Below are 19965 nucleotides of genomic sequence, written 5' to 3'. Positions count from 1 at the left end.
AAAAATAAGCCTTTGTTGGGTGAAAAAGGGCCCGTCTGAGACTTTTATTTCTGTCTGTTCTGTGCAACATATAAGTCAATATAGATAAGTTCTCTTCCGCCAAGTTCAGTCGGAGGCTGGGGCTGCTGGCCGACTCCATGAAATGCTTGCACAGGCAGAAAGCTCTGGGGACAAAGACACACTTCCACTGAATTGTACTCTGCTCTTTTGTTTTGTTTTGTTTTGAATCCCCAAAGGCAAACGGTCAGAAATATAGAAATTAATTGGAGGCTTCAGGAAAGAGCCTTCTAGTTCACCATCCACTCTTTTCTGGCGAAGGGCTTACTTGGGGACACATAGCTGTGATTCATCTCTGTGGCATGCCAGGTATTAATCACTGTATTGCAGCAGAGTTGCTGCACGTTTAGAGACACCTTCCTCGGTTGATTGCGGTTTTTAGGTGTGTGTGCATGTGGGTGGATTCAGTGTCAGCCTTCGCTGCACGCTTGCACGCTTCTGCAGTGCGCACACGGGCGCTCGGTCGGCGCACTTGCCCGTGCAGATACATCTACCTCCTGACATTTTGCAGCCTCGATTCCCCGAGGGACGTGTGCCCAGGGCACTGTCAGAGAAGGGCTGTGTGGTGCGTGCTGCAGCTGCTGGCTGGCTCACTTCTTCCCTGCGAGGAGGGACACTTTCCAACTGGCTCCGACGTGGGCCAGGGTCAGGCAGCCAGGCCTGGCCCACGGCTCCGTGGTGCAGAGAGCACAGACTTCGGAGCCCTGGGTGCGGCGCTCTGGGTGCTGGAGCCGGGGATGGGAGAAGGGGGGGTGGAGCGCTGTGTGCAGAGGGTCCGTGTGAGCGCACGCGCGCTTGGGCACGTATCCGTGTCCTCCGAGGGTCAGGGCTGCCAGGGCGCCGCGGCACAGCCTGGTTTCGTCTCAAGCAGCGGAGGCTCAGCTGCAGAAGCTCCCGGCTCCAGCAGGACAGAGCGGCTGCCTTGCCTTCTGCCCTCACCCCAGGGAGATGAGCCGTCCTTCCGAATGGCGCTCCAGGCGCTCCCCCGGGGCCAGCATGTGGAAGCAGGGCTCCGGAGGTGGCCTTGTACTCGTCGTTGAAATAATTTATTTTTATTTACTGATAGGTATATTTATATAATTTATCCATGAGAACGCTGCAGGGATGCTCTGATGCCATTTTCCAGGATGGTGCCCATCCACCTACCTGTGCTGGCCTCGGTAGAATCACAAGGCTCACAGCCTACGATTTTTCTCAACTTGACGGACTTAGGGAGACCAGGGGAACAGAATTAGAGCTGAGTGTTTGAATAGGAAACATTCAAGTTACTTTGAGTAAAAAACGGCTTTTTACTACAATGAGTTTCCAGAATATTCCTCCCCCAAAGCTGGTAAACAACTGGCTTCTTGATGTGGCTCACAGTCATTTCTGTCTACCCTTCCCCCCCACCCCGCCCCCATCAGAACTAGGTTTCCTCAAATTCACTTACACAGTAGTAAGATTTAGCTTTGTTTTGTGAATTTTTGCCATCTTGGCATGGTGTCTATATTCTCCTGCTTATTTCTTTTTGCACCGGGCCTTAATGTTAACAAGATTAAAAAAAATGCTTTTCTTCTCTCTATAATGTTTGGCTTCCCAAGGCCCCTCCCTTTTCTGTTTCTCAAGCAAAAACCTCCTCTGTGGCGTTTTTTGTTTGTTTTTATTTTTTGCCTGGTCCTGAAATGATTTCACTGCTCATTTTTAAAGTTCAAAGTGCAAGTGCTTAGGGTTAGTACTAAAGTTTGATGGTGTTGATGGTGACTATCTTTGGAAAGCATTAAGAGGATGTTTTAGAAATGACATTCATAATGGGCTCTAAACAAATGAATAGGGGTTTCCCCCCTTCCCTTTTGTATGTGTATGCGTGTGTCTGAGTCTTTAAAATTGAAAGACAGGGAATTGATTGCATGAAGAGTGTTGCTTCCTTTTGAAGTGGGTTTTTTTTTTTTTTTTTGGCTAGTGTAAGTATTTGCAGATCCTGGAGGTAGAGATAAAAAATAAATGGAAGAGGAGGAAGAGAAAAGTGGAAATCTCCTGGTGGCTATTAGAAAGAAATTCAGGTCTTAGAACCTCAGCACCTGAGAGCTGGGTGCGGTAGTCAAAATATTTACCTCATGTTAAAGAAAGGCAAATCTAGTGTAAGAAATGAATACTAGAGAGGGTTATGAAGTTTTAGAAACATTTAAAAGACATGAGGACATTTCAAATACTATGTTTGGCACTGTTACTTAAATATTTATATCTTTGAGACAAGTTGATGATTGAAAAGAAAAATCTGTTAATGGAGTTCATAATGTATCAAAATGGTCTGTATACCTACTGTAGCTTTACTGAAGACCAGTATTTTTGGGTAGTAAGTTATTAGCAAATGGATAATTGATAATGTTTCCAGAAGAAAGGAAAACACATTTTTAGAGTGGGTTTTTATCAGAGGAAAACAAAAATATATATCCCTCTGTAGCTTATTTTTGCAAAGCCTGCCTAGAGAATCAGAACAACAAAGCACTTGGATCTGCATTTTGGAAAGCTCAGCTACGATCATTGTTCAACATGCACTTTTACTGAGTTTGAAAAGTTTCTTTTGTATTTAAAATAACGGTTCAAATATGCACATTCAATTTTTATAGTATTTATCTATTTGCAAAGCATATATTAACTAGTAATTGGGTGTTAATTTTATAGACATGGTAGCCAGGGTAGTAAATCAATGACCTATTAAGTATTTTTGACAAGCAATTTACATATCTGATGACCTCACATTTCCTTTTCAGAGTCCAATGCTATATAATTGTCCCATTGTGTGTTTGTATAAAATGAATCACGACACGGTAAGAAAAAGGTTAGAGTTATTAAAATAATAACCCAACTAAAATATTCATTTGAATTTATTCAAATTGTTCATAATGCTTTCAAAGGACATAGCAAAGCTTTTGTGGAGTATCTGCACATTATTTATTATCTGTGGACTAAATTGATTTTTTTAAGTTGCTTTACATTTTAAAAGCACCTTTGCTTAATATAAAAGCCCTTTAATTTTAACTGACAGATCAATTCTGAAACTTTACTTTGAAAAGAAAATGGGGAAGAATTTGTGTCTCTCGAATTAAAAGAAGTAAAAAAAAATAAACCAGACATTCTAAAAAAAATAGGAGAAACCTGGTTTTTAGTACTAATAAAATAGCGGGTGACAAAATAGTTGTCTTTTTGATTTCGATCACAAAAAATAAACTGGTAGTGACAGGATATGATGGAGAGATTTGACATCCTGGCGAATCACTGTCATTGATTCAATTATTCTAATTCTGAATAAAACCTGTATACAGTGTGTGTTTATGCTACAGTGGGTTTTTTTTTTTTTTAACTGACTGACATTCATCATGTTGGGTAGACAGTTTTAAAAACCTAGTCTTTGTTTTCTACAATGTTGTCAAGAACAAATAAAGTATAATTTGTGGTGTATTACAAGCAAACTGCTTAAAAATGCTAGTTATAACTGCTTCAAAATTTATTCTAACATCACTGAAGAATTTTAGAAATTCAGTTTCTCCTAATGGACGTCAAGCAGCTTTTTAAAAATTGAGATTCTTTACTTAAATGCAAGTTACTGCCTAACCTTCACTTTTTGTCTATTTGTCAAAAGCTTTGAGAATATGGAACTGTGATTCAAAAACCTAGTGTTTTATATGAAAACTGGGTCGATGTGCTATCTACCCCCCAAATACATGTCTATATGGTTATAAATGTGCATACCCAGCCAAGGTTCTTGATTCACAAAGGGCTTACCTGATGCAATGGAAATCGGAGTTAGTTTCAGTTTGCTACTTTGTCTCAGACCTGTGTTCTGTAAAAATCTCTCACCAAGCTTCAATACATGCTTTCCCCTAGTGTTAATGTAGCTGTCAGTTTGACTTTCAATCCTGAATTATGTCTGCTGACGTAATTTCATAGTGCTGACTTCAATTGTTTAGGATTACAAAACAGAAGACCATCAGCTTCTTTTTCTATGCTTTCTGTCACTCAAGTTCTTTAGATTTATTAACTAGTATGGTAGACTACTGATCTTTAATGGAACCTTAATCCCAAAATGTTATTTTGTGTTCATCAATTTGATAACAGGATGCATAAATGCAAATTCCTTTTATTACAGTCTTCACGTACATTAGCAAATGAGTTTTTCATTTTTAAAAAACACCTTAGCATTTTTTGGTGGCAAGTGACTTTTTCAGAAATAAAGAGAAAATGTTTTTCATATGCAATTATGAATTTCATACTGTTTTATACGCTACCTGCTGTAATATGCACTTAACATGGACTAAGTGCCTTAATATATGTATACTAATGACCACTGTGAGGCACTTGGAGTTTCTGACATTTTACTTAAAAATAAAATTATCTGCTTTCTCTAAATAGAGCATAAAACAAAATTTTAAAATGAAAATAGTTTTGCTGTACTCTTTCTGCATAAAAAGTTGGGCAAGGAAAATGAAGAGCGGTGGCCTCATTTTGCAATCCTAACTGTTTTTCAAGGATTGGAGGGTCAAATCGTTAAGAAAAATATTTACAGAAGCTATTAGCAATCATAATTAGGGTGCCATATAATTCTGCATGCAACGACTAAGGAGGAACCGCTAGAAGTCCAGGTGCTGCTTGCCTCCGGCCATCATGCCACAGCCTGGGCCCAGCAGCTTGGAGGATTCTGCCAGATCCTGTTTGCTTGAGCGGCTCACTGTGTCTGACAAGTCTGGAGGCAAATGCAGTCGCTGTGGCAGAAGATTTCGGAAGGAAAGAAAGAAGAAAAAAAAATAATTTTGCTTTAGCTAGCACACTTCAGAATACAATATTATGCTCTGTTGATCAGCATTTAGTCTTGCGGATGAAATTCCTGCTAACACAGTTCTTCAGACCGAGACCCGAGATAATCACATCTTCTTCCTACTAGGTTTTACAAATTCTAGCCATCGCAGACACTGGACCAGGGATCTTAGTGGAATGTTTCCAGAGTCCAAACCTAAACATGTTAGGATTTCTCTTATTTAGGTCAAAATGAAAATATGTAAATGCACAAATAAAGGCAAACTTGAGAAAGAACACTATTGTAAGAATGGCGGGGCTGTTTGTTGGCTTTGCTTTGTTTTTGCCAGGGGTCCAAAATGCTATTTTAAAATTGAATGTAGCTTTTCAGCAATTATTATGGACTCCTCCAAATGCTTGTTTCCCTTTTATTAAGTTGACCTGATGATTCTATTTCAAGGCTATACTTTCTTTAGGAACTTACGTTTTTTGTAGAAATACTGACATAATGAAAAAAAAAGATACCAGTCATAGGATCAATATTTTTTATATCCTCCGCTAAGTCAGCTATGACATCTGTTTCAGGTCTTGGTAAGTTTGTTTCTATGCATAACGTTGGTCGTGTTTTCCAAAGTATAGTGTAGTTCTGAACATCTCCCCCATCTTAACTGTTTTTCTGCAGATTCAAGGAGGCTGATTCAAGCAGATGCACGAACTGACCATAAGTGCACAACAGTTACTGTAATGAGGGAGAAATATTCATATTTCAAAAGAACTTTTTTGGTTCTCAAAAGGATCTCTATCAAATTCCTTTTAACGACAGTGCCCCCAGCCTATACGATTTTCACAAAAATCCAAACTCAAACGAACATGTTTGTTGCGTGAGGCACAGAGTCGGGGCGGGACGCTAAAGATAAGTGAGGTAGGATGGGGGTGTCCCCTGATGACTAGCCAAAGCCTTGCAGGAGTGAACTGACCTGGAGACAACCTATCTGAAACCCTTCATTTGGAGAACTCCCTACAATATGGAAAAAAAAAAAAAAAAATGAAAAAAGTAGAAACACTTTTTTTTTTTTTTTTTTGGTCAAAATACTATGATCCATCAGCATATGTTCTGGAGAGTTCCTTTCCTGATAAAAGGCTTCTTTAGTGCCATGTAAACACAAGCTGTGTGCAGAGGATCAAAATATTTTAAAACATTAAAAAAATTTATGACAATATTCTTTGACTTCAGTTCGCAGGTACTTAGTTTTTAATGCAAATATACCTAGGATGGAAGACACTATTATGGACCTATGACCAACAAAGATGTCAGAAAGGTCAAGAGAACGCTGTCATACCCATATAGTAATATCCGCATAGTAACACTCATTTGTATCCATAGCACCCAAACTGTCATATATCAAATAACTAAATGTCTATTTCTTGAATGATTTTTAAAAAGTCAAATAAAGACATACTTGTTTCTTTGTTTTATTTATTTTTCTTTCATTTCTTCATAGCCTGGTTCCCCTCCCCCCCCCCCCCGAAAGTATTTCAGGCAGAAATGAAAGCATGAAAGGCTCAAGAATCTAAAAGACATGCATAACTCTAAAGTCTGAGGTTATGAATGTCTTTGCAGTGTTAACTCTATCAGTGTTCATGTGAGGAAATTGGAGGGAAAGAGACATTTAATTATATGTCTGAACTTTAATGTTCCTTTAAGATCCTGTAGGTATTACTAATAACTAGGATACATGCACGATCTGAAGGTTATCTGAAATGTAAAGAAAATTCACCATAAAAAAACGTGTGTGTGTATACTTTTGGTTGGGACCTCATAAAGATTATGTCAGATGGTGATTAGGCTATTTAGGAAATCAATTGGACTCAACAAATATTTAGAATCTACTCAAAGCAAGGTGAACAGCGCACCTTCCCCATTACTTCTAATTCCAGGAGCATGAGTAAGACAAGCACAGTGGTAACCATCAGAGTGAGCCCTCCAAGTGATGTCTGCAAGAAAGGAGAGACAAAGCCGAAATCGGGTGGGGGAAGGGGAGGAGAAAGCTTCATGGAGATGGGCTAGGTGTTAAATAATGAATTGATTCTGACATGTAGAGATGGTGATTTGCTTAACAGGGGAGCTGATACATACATCTTTAAGATGCGTTCGGGTGAAGGGTCATACTGTTTGGATAATCTAAATGAGGAAGCTAGTGTAGCTGTTCAGAACCAGCATAAGACAATTTATTTCAGGAGCTTACCTATTTGCTACAAATTTCTCTTCCTCTGCTTCTCTAGGCAATGAACGTGAGCCAGTTGGCTGAAAGCCCTTCATAGCAAAAGTAGCTAAATGTGACGTGTGACATGTTTGGAAATCTTTCAGGTTGAATGGGTTTGAAGAAAAGTCAAATATCATTCGTGTGTAACTTCTGAGCACAAAAATTTTGGTTGATATGGTTAAATGCTTCTAACCAAATGCTACATGGTAAACGCTAGTTTGCATACTTATGTCCTTTGACAAAGCCCAAGGATGGCTCTTGGAACTATGTGAGTGATTTTGCGGGCTCTGTTGATCGTTACTTGAATGAGCTTACTCTGCACTCTAAATTCTCAAGCCGTGGGTTTTGTTCTCTTCCTTTCTGAGCCTCCCCCTGTGCACCATGTCAGTGCAATGTGAGCAGCGAGGAAGAAGGAGAGATCAGGTTCCAGGCTTGCCAGGTGTGTCAGGGACTTTTCCTTTGAGGCTTCCAAAGCATTTACACACTTGACATGTAAATGGTCAGATGCTGCTGTACCCCAGATCTGTCTTCTGAAAAAATATGCTGTAAGATACTCTGCATAGCATGTGACCTCCTTTCGATTAAAGCTGCAACGCTGGGGGGACATACCGACTTTTAGACCTTGAGGTTTCACTGAGTAATGGTTTAAATAAAAATCAGACTATTAAAACAAAATACCATACCATTTTCAACCTTGGAAACCAAATCAAGGTCTTCACCTTTCTCATTTTATACCTGGAGTTCTGAGCGAGGGCCCAAAACTTACATCTTGAGTGGAAATTTTTCCCACCTGATTTTCTTTTCCCAGATTCTGGGAGGAAGAGACCGTGTGGCTAATGCAGGAGATGCATCTCTGGCTGTCTGCCTATTTTTTCCATTAATGCCTTGTCTAAAATGATGCTTTCTGTGTAGGCAAAGGGATTTGAGAAAGACATGACAACCCCCAGTTTCTCCCCGAGGCCTAGGTGATTTGCAGCGGTCCCACTGGATTAATGGGTCTCTCCTCTCTGGTGCTGCAAGGTGGGAAACAGCGGGCTGCCAAAGTACTCTGGCAGATTAGGGGAGCTCCTGCCAAAAGGCACCCTTAGGCCCCTAGGAAGCCCTGGGTCAGAAGAAAGCGATAGCAGCAGGAGTGCTTTGCTCCGCAGCTCCGTGGGGTACCGAGCTGAGCCAGACTTTGAGATTCTTCCCCCTCTGCTTACATCTCTGTCTCTTTGTTCCTTCTTGAGTCAGCAACTAAGTGGGTCCTATAGACACACAGGATTGGATTTCCTGGCTCCACAGTTTCTCTTCCTAATTCCTTTCTCCCTGCCTGCCAGCCCCGTGCTCAGCACTCACAGCTCCCAGACAGAAGGGGCAAGATAATGAATCTAGATTACACCTGGATTTGAGACAAATTGCAGGTAAATACCCATTAAAGTAAGTTCAATCAATTTATATTTTTCATATTTTGCCAAGACCAAACCACCAGGCACTGTTTTCTATTTGATGTAGTACATATTAACCCTTCCCAGATGAAGAGAGAGTTGTTTTAATCCTTTTTATGTTTTGACATTTTCTGAACAGTCACACTTTGCATTAATCAGATTCACAGAAATCAGTGTTAATGTTTCAAAATACTTTCTAATAGATTTTTCTTCTGTTCTTTAAAACACAGCCATTTTATTTTATTTTTTGTTTAAGATTTTATTTTTAAGTAATCTCTACACTCGGTGTGGGGCTCAAACTTACAACCCCGAGATTGAGAGACTCATGCTCTACCGACTGGGCCAGCCAGCGCTCCCATAGCCAATTTAAATGAAAACTTGTAAACACCTTAGAACACATAGGCTCTACACTAGTCACTTAACAGAGGCAGCCAGTGAAAGTCTGATACGTCTGTCCGTCTGTCACTCCCTCTCAGTGACGTTGGACAAGTCAGTTTTCCTGTGTGAGTCTCAGCGTGTCCTCATCTATCACTGGGGGATGATTCTCCCGTCATGAGACTGCTGTCAGAATCAAATGACATGTATAAGTATCCTCTGAAGTACCAAGTAGTACACTAATTTATTTATATCTCTTCTTGCTCCAACAAAGTTGAGATGGCTTATAAAAATACATAGGGTTCAACCAGATAAAAATAAGTGAGTTGATTAAGGCAAGGAAACAATTCTACAAATGCAGTAAACTACACATAATTATAAGCAACAACAACAGGCCATCAGACTTAGCCAGCCGGTCTCAGTCACTACACTGGTTTCTGAGCACTGAGTGTACGTTGCCCTCTACTGTGGCCCAATAAAGAAACCAAAAAGGAAACTGCGATCACAGTCCTGGTTTCTGGAAAGATTTAAAAAGTCTAAACCATTTCCCTCACACTTAGGAATGCAGTAGCGAAAATGGGGCATGTCGGATGCCTAGCTTCTGGACCAGTGAAAATACGCATGGAGGCAATGTGGGGTCCATCTTCTTTTAAAAATCTGTCTTTTGCACACGTCTTCACTGCTGACAAAAGAACTAATAAGGGACATGTCAGAAGATGAAGCTTCTCTACTTGAATCTTAAAAGCATTTCCCCCTCTTTACACGACAAAGAGAAAAAACAAATTAACAAAAGACATGCCATCTCATTCCATTCCAGATTCTTTCAAGAGCCATGTGATGCCCTCGCCTGGAGGATGACTTGCTGATTTCTGAAGCCATATTCTGGTTATGAGGCACTGCTATGAATGGTAGGGAATGAACTAGAATATAGGCTGGGTTGCTGGAATCTAGACACACTCCCCCCCCCTCCAATAAATGGCTTAAAAAAGGTAGAAGTTTATTTCTCTCCCACTTTATAGTCCAGAAGTTGGCAATCCTGAGCTGTGAGGACTGGTCTGCCATCCTCACCAGGGGCTTCTTCCACTTCGGGCTCCAAGACTGCTGTTTTTGCTTTCTCTCAGCTGGTGGGAAGCAGGGGCCAAGAAGGCCAGATCTGGAAGCTGGACACATCACTTCCACTCATGTCCAGAACTTAGACATGGCTGCACCTGGCCGGCTACAGGGGAGGCAGGGAAGTGCTGTGAAATGTGTAAACATGTTCAACGAATCTATTCCTATGGAAGATGGAGCAAATGGCTACTGGGAGACAACCAGCAGTCAGCTATAGTTTCAAGAAGGGCCACAGCAAAATGATCACAAGCCAGATCATTCCCTCAGTGTGTGAGCTGCCGATGACTCCAATCTTGCTTTCTGACCAAGGAAACGCACACCTGATGCCTCAATGAGCTCAGGGCGCGGGGCCAAGGCAGCAGTCAGGGTCCCTCTTGCTCTATATGTAAAAAGAGGTATTTCCCTTTCTTTAGTGGAAAGATGGACTTCCTTCCATTGGCGCAGGGAGGAGGGCAGAGGGACTTGGCATATTCATCATCATGGTGTTGCTATTATTTCTTCACAAGATTTTATTTTTTATTTTATTTACTTATTTGTTTCTTTAAAGATTTTATTTATTTATTTGAGAGAGAGAGAGAAAGAAAGAGTAAGAGAGAGCACGTGAGCGGGGAGGAGAGGGAGAAGCAAGCTCCCTGCGAACAGGGAGTCTGATGTAGGGCTCGATCCCAAGACCCCGGGATCATGACCTGAGCCGAAGGCAGATGCTTAACTGACTGAGCCACCCAGGCGCCCCTCTTCACAAGATTTTAGAGTGTTGTTTCAACTTACAAAATAAATCAGTGTCATATGCCCTTACGTAAAGATTATATTTACATTGTTACACTCATTCCATCATTATTACATCATGACAATGTAATGTTATATTGCAATTATTCAATATCTGGTTAAAATTTTGCAATGTGGAAGATGCATCTGCCTAATTCTTGGTGAGTTTTGTGTTACTCTCCTATATGAGCAGGCCAGGAGAAACAATGCCAGAACCAATTTTTCCTCTTTTTGGATTGTTAAATGTACATTTGGTGGTGGCTGAGTATTTCTGGAAAAAATTCTGCCAAACACGGTCAGGTTTTAAGTTTTAGTTTTTGTTTAAAATGCAATTCTACTCTCAGGGTTTAAGATTAAAATTGTTTTATTGAATGTCATAATTATACTATGTCCTTTGAATTGAAAACAATTCATTTGGTTCTTTCTGATTGATCTGAAAATTAGACAAAATTTCAGAGCTGGCATATTGCATACTGGCTGCCCATTGAAAAATGCTCAGGTGTGCAATTATTTTGACCGTCAATTATATCTGACAGTATTGTCTTGCCTCCAAACTCACCTCTCTGAAAGCAGCTTGTGAAGAACTCACTTGTCTAAACAAAAGTGTGATTTGTGAAAAGGCATGTGTCTGTGGCAGAGATTGCTAGCTTACTCTCAGTATCTATTCTCTTCCTTTGCAGACAGTAAAGGAATCTCTGAATATTAGTGGGGCATATGGCCTCCCAGAATAAAGGTCACATTTCCCAGTTTCCCTTGCCAATAGATGAGGGTGAGTGACTAAGTCCTGGTCAATTCATCTTGGGCAGAAGTGCTATGGTTAAGTTTAGGGTCTGATCTGTGAAGAAGGGGAGGTGCTTTTACTTCCTCTTTCCCTCACCTCAGCGAGAGGGCTCCCCCATCCTGGGCCCTGATCCACCTTTCCTCATGGGGTGAGGAATTCCAGGGCAAAGAGGATGTGCCTCTTCTTTATAGAACATGCTCTGGGTATTCAGAATTCAGAACTCCCTGTCCAAATGGCTACAAAGTCTGCGCAGGTTTCTTCCCCACGTTCTGTCCCAAGGGAGGATCATGTCGTCTATATGCACACCTGGGGTACCGGGAATAGCCAAGGGACCGCTGTTTGTGTGGCGTGTGGATGGAGGTTGGATGTGCAGGCTGCGTGTCTTCAAGCATTTGGGCCTGTGTGTGGAAAGGAGACAGGAGTGGGAAGAGAAAGGGGGTGGACTATAGGCCAATTCTCCCTATGTCTCCAAGTTCTAGACTGGAACCCATATCCTAAATTTAAATGTGACTTTCCAGAAAGTTGTATTTGCGAAGGAAGGAAGGAAGATAATGCATATTCCATGGTTTCTTGGCTTGGTAACTTTAGAATATTTAGGCATTTAATAATTATGTGGTCCTTTATTTGCCTTATTGCTCTAGGCTCCATAAATGTTAGCAGTAAGCCTAACTCCCCTCTTCCCACTTGCTGAAATGTGGACTTGAGGGTGGGTGCTGAAGCAGCCATTCTGGATCATCGATCAGAAGCTATGCATTGAGGAGGGGGTACAGCAAAATGAGAACATTAGTCAAGCGTTTCCCGATACCATCTGGCCACCCAAAGACCCTGGGTCACTAACTTGGGCTTTAAAATGAGACATATGTGAACTTCTCCATTATTTAAGCCACTGTATTTTTGGAGCTCTGCAATAACAGCCTAACCTGTGTCCTGTTTATGCAGAATTTGGTACCTGCAAAATGGAGCGCTTGAGTTCTGTGATTTAAATGGCTCAGCGGTTGGAAAGTGGGCGGTGAGGTCAGATTGCAGACTGGAAGGCTGGTGATCCTGGCTATGACTGTGATAACCTGGAAGGCACACTGTATACCTCCTGATCAGTGGCTGCAGGCGAAGCACTGGAGAAATTCAGGATATTGTTGTGTTAGCTGCTTCTTGCCACTTTCAGCAAAGTTATTTATAAAAGAGAAAGGAACGTAGGCTAGAGCTAGAGAATTTGGAAGAAGGGTCAGAAGGGACCACGCCTCTTAAAGGAGGTGCTGTGCCTTCAGCCCAGAGTCTACACCGACGAAAGGCTGGGTAACTTGGGGCCTCAGAGGATTGAAGAAGGCCAACTGTTTCCGCCCTGCACACTGAAGCGGGCAGCCTTCACACGAGGTGTCTGGGCCCCTAAGCCCTGCGGAAATACCCTCATTAAGGGACTGGCTACAAATTGGGAGCCAGTTCTGAGATGAAAGTCACACGAAGGGTATTGCCTTCCCTCTCAAGTTGATTATATTATTTATTATTTTTAAAGGTTTTGTTTATTTGAGAGAGAGCGAGCGCGAGAGAGTGAGCGAGCACGAGTGGGGGGCAGAGGAGGAGGGAGAGGGAGAAGCAGATACCCTGCTGAGCAGGGAGCCCGATGCGGGGCCACATCCCAGGACCCCAAGACCACGACCTGGGCGGAAGGAAGACGCTTAGCCGCCTGAGCCACCCAGGCGCCCCTCAAGTTGGTTATTTGAGATGGAGTCAAGCTAGTTACTAACAAGGTAAGGGGGATGTGGGTAGAACAGAGAGGCCAGAAAATAAGACTCAAGCCTTGGAAGGTAACCGCTGTGGTGGACAAGTATCCAGTCCAACCTCTGCAGGAGGGAAAGGTGTGAGTGACGCTTCTGGAGTCAGGGGCGTTGGTACTAGGTCAGCCGGCGGGACAGAAGCGGCAGGCACCTCCCTGCTCCGAGTCCGCAGTCTGCAAGCGCGCTGCAGGGGCCTCGATTCTCTGCACCCGTGTTGCAGGGGCTGGCCAACGGCCCCCTGGGAGTTGAGAGGCAGGTGCAGAAGTGCAGGCCAGACCAGTGTTTCAGGGCCCAGTTACTTGCTTCGTGGGGGGTCAAGGAATACTGCAGGGGTAGTAGTGAGAACCTACACCCCCCAAATCACAGCCATAGAGGTGTGTGCTTCCCGTTAACAGCCCTAGTGGGGGCCTCCCAATTCCTCACCTTCCTGACTGAGGAAGCAGCAGCGTCCCTGGAGGCCAGTTTCGTGGCAGTGTCCTTCAGGCCTTCCAATTATTTCGCTAGCCCCCTAGTTTTCTGGGATAAACTCTCTCTCCTCCACATAAAATAATTCGATGGGATAGGCTTCCTGCAGCTGAATCCTAGAACTATGTCCAGACAACTCTTTGGCTATGATTACTTGCATGTGGGACTGAAGGGAAGTGAATGGACTGGGAACCTTCTAAGGTCTTGATGGGACTGTACTGCCAAAGAAACCATAAGCCTGGTCAAAAGTCTACGATTAGGGGCGCCTGGGTGGCTCAGTCGGTTAAGCGTCTGCCTTCGGCTCAGGTCATGATCCCGGGGTCCTGGGATCGAGCCCTGCATCGGGCTCCTTGCTCTGCGGGAAGCCTGCTTCTCCCTCTCCCTCTGCTGTTCCCCCTGCTTGTGTTCCCTCTCTCTCTCTCTCTGTCAAATAAATAAATAAAATCTTAAAAAAAAAAAAAAGTCTACGATTATTCAACCCCTAAAATAATCTTAGGTCCCCAAACCTGATCTATCAAAACTGTGCAGCCCCCCAAAAGCATTCTCTCTGATGGTGACTTCATGTAGCCATGAATAATGGACAAGGAAGAACGTCCTAAAAGGATACGGAGGATAACGGACAAGGGAGTTCCTTCCAGAGAGCAGAACTGGGGATTACAAACTGAGCTGAAGTCCTCCACTGCAAGGGCGCAGAATTCCTGGTTTCTACCAGCAGGATTCTCCACTCACCCACGGAGAGGCAGTATGTGTGTGGGAAGAAGGCTGTGCATGGATATTTGGGTTCCATGGGTTGTGGACTATGACAGAGACTGATGACTATCCTCTAAATACCTACTCTCCCTTTTCCCTTTGGTAGAAGAACTCTTGAATAGGTGGCCATCCTGAATAAAAAACTCCATTTCCAGGCTTTCCTGTCAGCTAGCTGTGGATCACGTGACCAAATTTGAAGAGAGTAGAAGTGATGCTGCAACTTCAGGATACTGGAATGGTATTTGAACTCAGGCAGCCTGGCTTCAAAGTCATATTCTTATTCATTACTCTACGGGCCAGAACTTTTCTAACTACTAGAGATAAAACAGTGAACAAGACAGGCAAGATCCCTGCTTTCAAAGAATTTACAACTTCAGAAAGAGACAATACATGGACATCTACGTAACTCAAGGAGAGATAGCTAACATATAGGAGAGCAAACAAAGATAATTCAGATAGTGAGAGGTGCTTTTAAGGAAATAATACATGGCAATATGATATTGGCTGGGGTGGTACCACCTTATATGGTGAAGGCCTTTCCGGAGAGTACATTTGAGCTAAGATTTTCAGTTTGAGAAGGGACCCATGAAGACCTGGAAAAAGAAGTTTCCAGGCAAAGGTCATCAAATACAAAGCCTTAAGGCAGGAATAAGCTTGGCACGTTTGAAGGACAGGAAAAAAGTCAGCTTTTCGGAGCAGTAAACAAACAAGGGAGTGGCTATGAGAAATTTGGCTTGGTAGGTAGGTATCAGATTGTGTAGGGTTTGTAAGTGACTTGGCCTTAATTCTTAGAGCAAAGGGTAGCAAAGGAGTGATGTAAATTTATTTCTCTGAATACAAGGGCTATCTCACCCATATCCTTATAAAACCATGCACAGGCATTTTTAATAATATAAAACAAGAGTTGCAAACAGATATATCCAATTAAAGACAGAATTTTCCAAAAGGTGGTGTACACTTGCTCTTCTAGAGCCTGTGTCCTTCTGATTCAGAAGAAATAGTCTATCTCCTAAGTGACCTACAGTAGCTGCCTACTCCCATCCTCCTCCTGTGGAGCGTGGTGGTTCCCAATCTCCTGCCAAGCAACAGGAAGCTTCTAGCTGGAGTGGGTGGACCCTGTATGAAGTGTTCGTGGAGGAGAAACTCTGGCAGTACTGTTTGCGAGGCTGGTTTGCTGAGTTTAATCTTCTTAAAATGTAAGCCAGAATCTTTTGGACAATATAGTAATAAGCATACCACCAAGTGTCAGGCCCAATGTCCCCGAACTGTCAGACATTTAAGATGTGGGGGAGTCATGTTAATTTCCTCTTTTATTTCATATATCAACAGAGAACAAACTAGATTACTCCTAAAGAACTTTGCTTACAATGGTTTTACCTTCCAAACGAAAGCCAGTATCTTTTTCCTTTCTTTTCTTTTGGTTTCTCCTTTGTTCTTTGGTACATTTTATGCTCATTAATGTTCTAACATGAGTAGGACCGAAAAAAAATCATCCACGTAATAGATGGAATAAGGTGGCTTAAATTGTTACTTAAACTTGGACAGCAGAAATGCCTGAAACCACCCCCATTAGCTTCTTCTCTGGGATAAAGGGATGGGATGGATGAGTCACCCATGATCACTGCCATCCCTGGAATCCCCCGCTTGTAAACCACTGCCTCAGTGAGACTCTCCCTATCTCTCCAACTGACTCCCTTCCATTCATCTTTCCTTAATTGTGCACAGGGCTTCTCACTCTGGCAATCTTTTTACTGGTCTCCAACTGCTGCTTACCCCAGGGCTTGTGTGGCTCTGGAGTGCACAATGCAGGCCGGAGCATATAAGCTCCAGAGTGCGTAGAATTTGAATTAAGCTTCAGCAGGGCCAAGCTGAGAGATGCTTGAGCCCTAGGGCCTACTTATTGCTGCTATGGCAGGAAATGGAAGGAGATGGGGATCTTCCTGTGCACAGATTGTCATTTCGATAGGCTCTTCAAGCCTGCTCTGTCCAGGAATCCCCCCTTCTGTCCTCTGCAAGTGAGGAACCATTCCGGAGCAGGATTTTAGGTACTAGCCCTCAGGTAGCTTAATAGTAGTAAGATATTTTAAGAACATACAGTGTTTTAGAGCTGAATGCTAAACCCGAAAAACAACAACAACACTTCTTTTAGAAATAAATTCAAACTACTAATTACATGAGAATTTCTTTTTTATCCCCTTTGTTCTTTTAAAGCATATGGAAACTATTCTGGAGGTGGCAAAAGGTAACATTCCCTTTGTTTTTGTTTCCTAGAATTCAAACTAATGTTTTCTCCTTCTTAGCATATGAAAACTCTGACTCAGTAAACTGTGAGCAGATCAATGTGTGTGTAAACTCAAGGTGGATCCCTAAATCCCAGAAATTTTTAGAACTACAGCAGATCCACTATTCAATTTAGGGACTGGCAGAGGTCTGACCAATAGTTTATGGAACAGATGAATTCTAAGATACGAACAAGCAGAAATCAGGGAATTCTGAAATCAGATAATTGCTTAAGTTATCATATTAATGTCAGTCCACTAAATAACTTTCAAATTTGGCAGCTTTTGACGAACACTCCTTTTGGAAACTCGCCATCATATCTTTTTTTTTTTTTTTGGTATATAAGTACAGCATATATAAAAAATATATTGATTTCCTTTTGGCTGTCCGTGAATGAGTCCTGAGAGCATAATGGCCAATGTGTTTGCTTGCATAATGCCCTACAGTGTATGCAGAACATTGCTCCACCAAGCCCTGAGATGGGGTATGAAGTGCCCGGTGGAAATGGCAATGTAAACCATCCTGAGCATTAAATCTCCCGACCACTCTTCAGTTACTTTGAGACCCCCACACTGCAGGGTCTGCGAGTTCCTGGGGATGAAGAAAGAATTTTTAATGGGGCCAAATGTAGGTGTTTACAAGGGGGAATTGTTGTTTTTTATTAGGAGCTGCCTTATGTTCAATAGTTGTATTTACTTTGTCAAGCTAGCCAGAATTAGAAATCCCCATTGCTAGGCAGCCTAGAGCGTCTGCGAAGTATTTCTGGGCATTCAGAACTGAAGCATGTGCTGCCCAAAGGCAGGTTTCATTACAGTGTGTTATTTAGTCCTCCTTCGTCCCCCCCTCCCCCCACACCCCCAGATCGCAGCGCTTCTATAACAGGAAATCTTGGTTACTTTATGCTGAAACATATTTACATGACTGAAACACGACAATTAACACATTTGTAAAGCTTGAGGGATAGGCACACTTTAATGGTTTTTTGAAGTAGGCTGATTTCCTGGAGCTTTTAATCTTATTTTATTTTGTTCTGCATGCATGAACAAGTTCTTCTTTACTATAGGTATTTGACAGAGTCTACCTGGTATGAATGTGAATGAAAAGAAAATTATACAAAAATTAACTTTGCCAAACCGTTCCTAACTTCTTTCACCAGTTCAATGTATATTGAGGGTTATGCTCTTATTTCTGACATGTTGTGTTAGCTTTTATACAAAGGCAGTTAGGAAGTATGCTTTGGGTTTGACGAAATGAAATGTGGCTTTCTCTATACCAACTGTGTAAAAACTTTTCCTAGTGAACAAAAAGTATCAATTACAGCAGTGATTCCTTCTTCATGTTCAGATAAAGGTACACTCTCCTAGGTGGTGTACATTTTATTTGCTCCAAACTTAAATTAACACTCAGGTGGCATTAAGTACTATTACATGGTAAGTGCGATTATGTATGTGTGTGTGTGCCCGTTTAGACACATACATATAAATACGTTAACATGGCAATGTTATCAAGAGTATTTTAATACCTTTTAAGTCTACAGATCAATTACTGAAATTTTGGTAAAATTCAGAAAAAAACCTTTCATATCAGAGCCCTCTAAAATAAAAACGAAACCTTCCACTTTCCCTTTGATATCTGAAAGCATGCTAAACCTGGAAACCACCCAGCCCAACTCTCACTCAAAAGTTTATGGCAAATTTTCAAATTACACTGGTTTCAAATAGTCACCCAGTGCATCTATCTCCACCCTCCATAGACCTCCCTCCTCACCAGTTTCAAAGGGAGCTCGGTGAACAGACTGGGCAAAGCAAGAGCCCTCTCTCTACATGCCTTAGGGCAGGGATGGGGCAGCACCAGACCGAGCGCTCTAGCTGAGGGATACAGATTAGGGATGAGGACATAACTCCAAAGAATAACTCTGCTGAAGTGACTTCACTGATAAGTAAGCAGAGAGTCAACTTAGTCTTAGACAGAAAACCTCTCTATGAATAAGGGGGAATAAAGTTAAAGGAAATGAAGCAAATAAAGCAAGGAAAAAAAAATACTGATGACCAGAAAAGAGCAATATATTTGTGAGTATATAGATAAATGATTGTGCCTACTTTTAGGGATTTTTTTTCTTTGTTTATTTGGCTTAATTAAAATGTCTGCTTCTACGGAAATGTTAACAAGAGCTAAGTTTAATTTTCAAATGAATAACTTAGAAGTAATTTCTCATAGAGATTATTTTCTATTCTCTAAAAACTCATTTGCTTTTATATGTGGAGTATTTCTTCCCCCACCACTTAACTTTACCACTGCGCCAAATCTTTTTACAAGGAATTCTGAAAAATCGACAAAATGTGGAACCAACAACCTGGTATGTCGAATTGGCTAGGGTTTTCATTGTAGAAGGAAGAGTCACTCTGGTTCAAGTAGGAACTCTGAAGTTTGCTGTCATTTCAGCCAGGGTCTGCAGGTATGCTACGGGAATGTTCCTTTGGTATTTGCGAAATTACACTCCAAAATGAAATAAAGGAGGGAAGTGATTTTGTAATTGTTATGTAGGGTTAACTCTCTAAGCTTTAAAGATCTAAGTTCGATGAAATAGACATATTTGTGCATTTCTATTTGGTTCTCTTAATATTGTAAGTACACAAAAATTTTGCAAGGCATTAAAAGCACAGGAAAGCAATAATTTGTGGAAAAAGACCATCAAATGGTCTCTAAAGTTCAATGTTGACAAGTTTCACAATTTAGCAAAGGATGATGAAAAAATGGGAGTTTTTCCTTTAAAAATATATCAAGTAGTAGTATTTTTCCTTCTTTCATTCTATCTTAAGTCCTTAGGAGATATTAGCTGCCCTAAAATCGGTTTAAGCAAATACATAAAATAATTATCCAATCAAATATTTATAAATTACAGAATATATTACAAGCATATCACATTTCTGTATCTCAATGAAAAATTGCCACATGTATCTTCAAGTTACCATTACAAATTTATTTTTAGGTAATGCTAATATTTACAAGCATTTACACCCTAAATCTATTAAGTGACTTGTATATTTTAAGTCTATCTTAAATATTTTACAAATGATTTCTTTGAACGTAAAGTAGAATTTGTAACTAAATACCAATATTTCACACAAAATCATAGTTGATCATACCGA

The 19965-nt window shown here is 41.5% G+C and overlaps 1 protein-coding gene across 1 annotated transcript in view; it reads right to left on the bottom strand.

Annotated features, from left to right (window-relative positions):
- Positions 1–2903: 2903 nt before the first annotated feature.
- Positions 2904–19965, bottom strand: part of ELP4 (elongator acetyltransferase complex subunit 4) — a 247577-nt gene continuing 230515 nt past the window's right edge. The window contains exon 10 of the mRNA XM_035012517.1: positions 2904–4796. Within this exon, the coding sequence (XP_034868408.1) occupies positions 4665–4796 (132 nt within the window). The 3' untranslated portion in view covers positions 2904–4664. The remainder of the gene's footprint in view (positions 4797–19965) is intronic.

This window comes from Mirounga leonina, unplaced genomic scaffold (genome assembly GCF_011800145.1).
Source record: "Mirounga leonina isolate KUSES-001 unplaced genomic scaffold, KU_Mleo_1.0 Mir_166, whole genome shotgun sequence".
In the NCBI taxonomy this organism is placed as follows: domain Eukaryota; kingdom Metazoa; phylum Chordata; class Mammalia; order Carnivora; family Phocidae; genus Mirounga; species Mirounga leonina.
The sequence above is the reverse complement of the archived record's forward strand: the minus strand, read 5'-3'. Positions and strand labels throughout refer to the sequence as shown.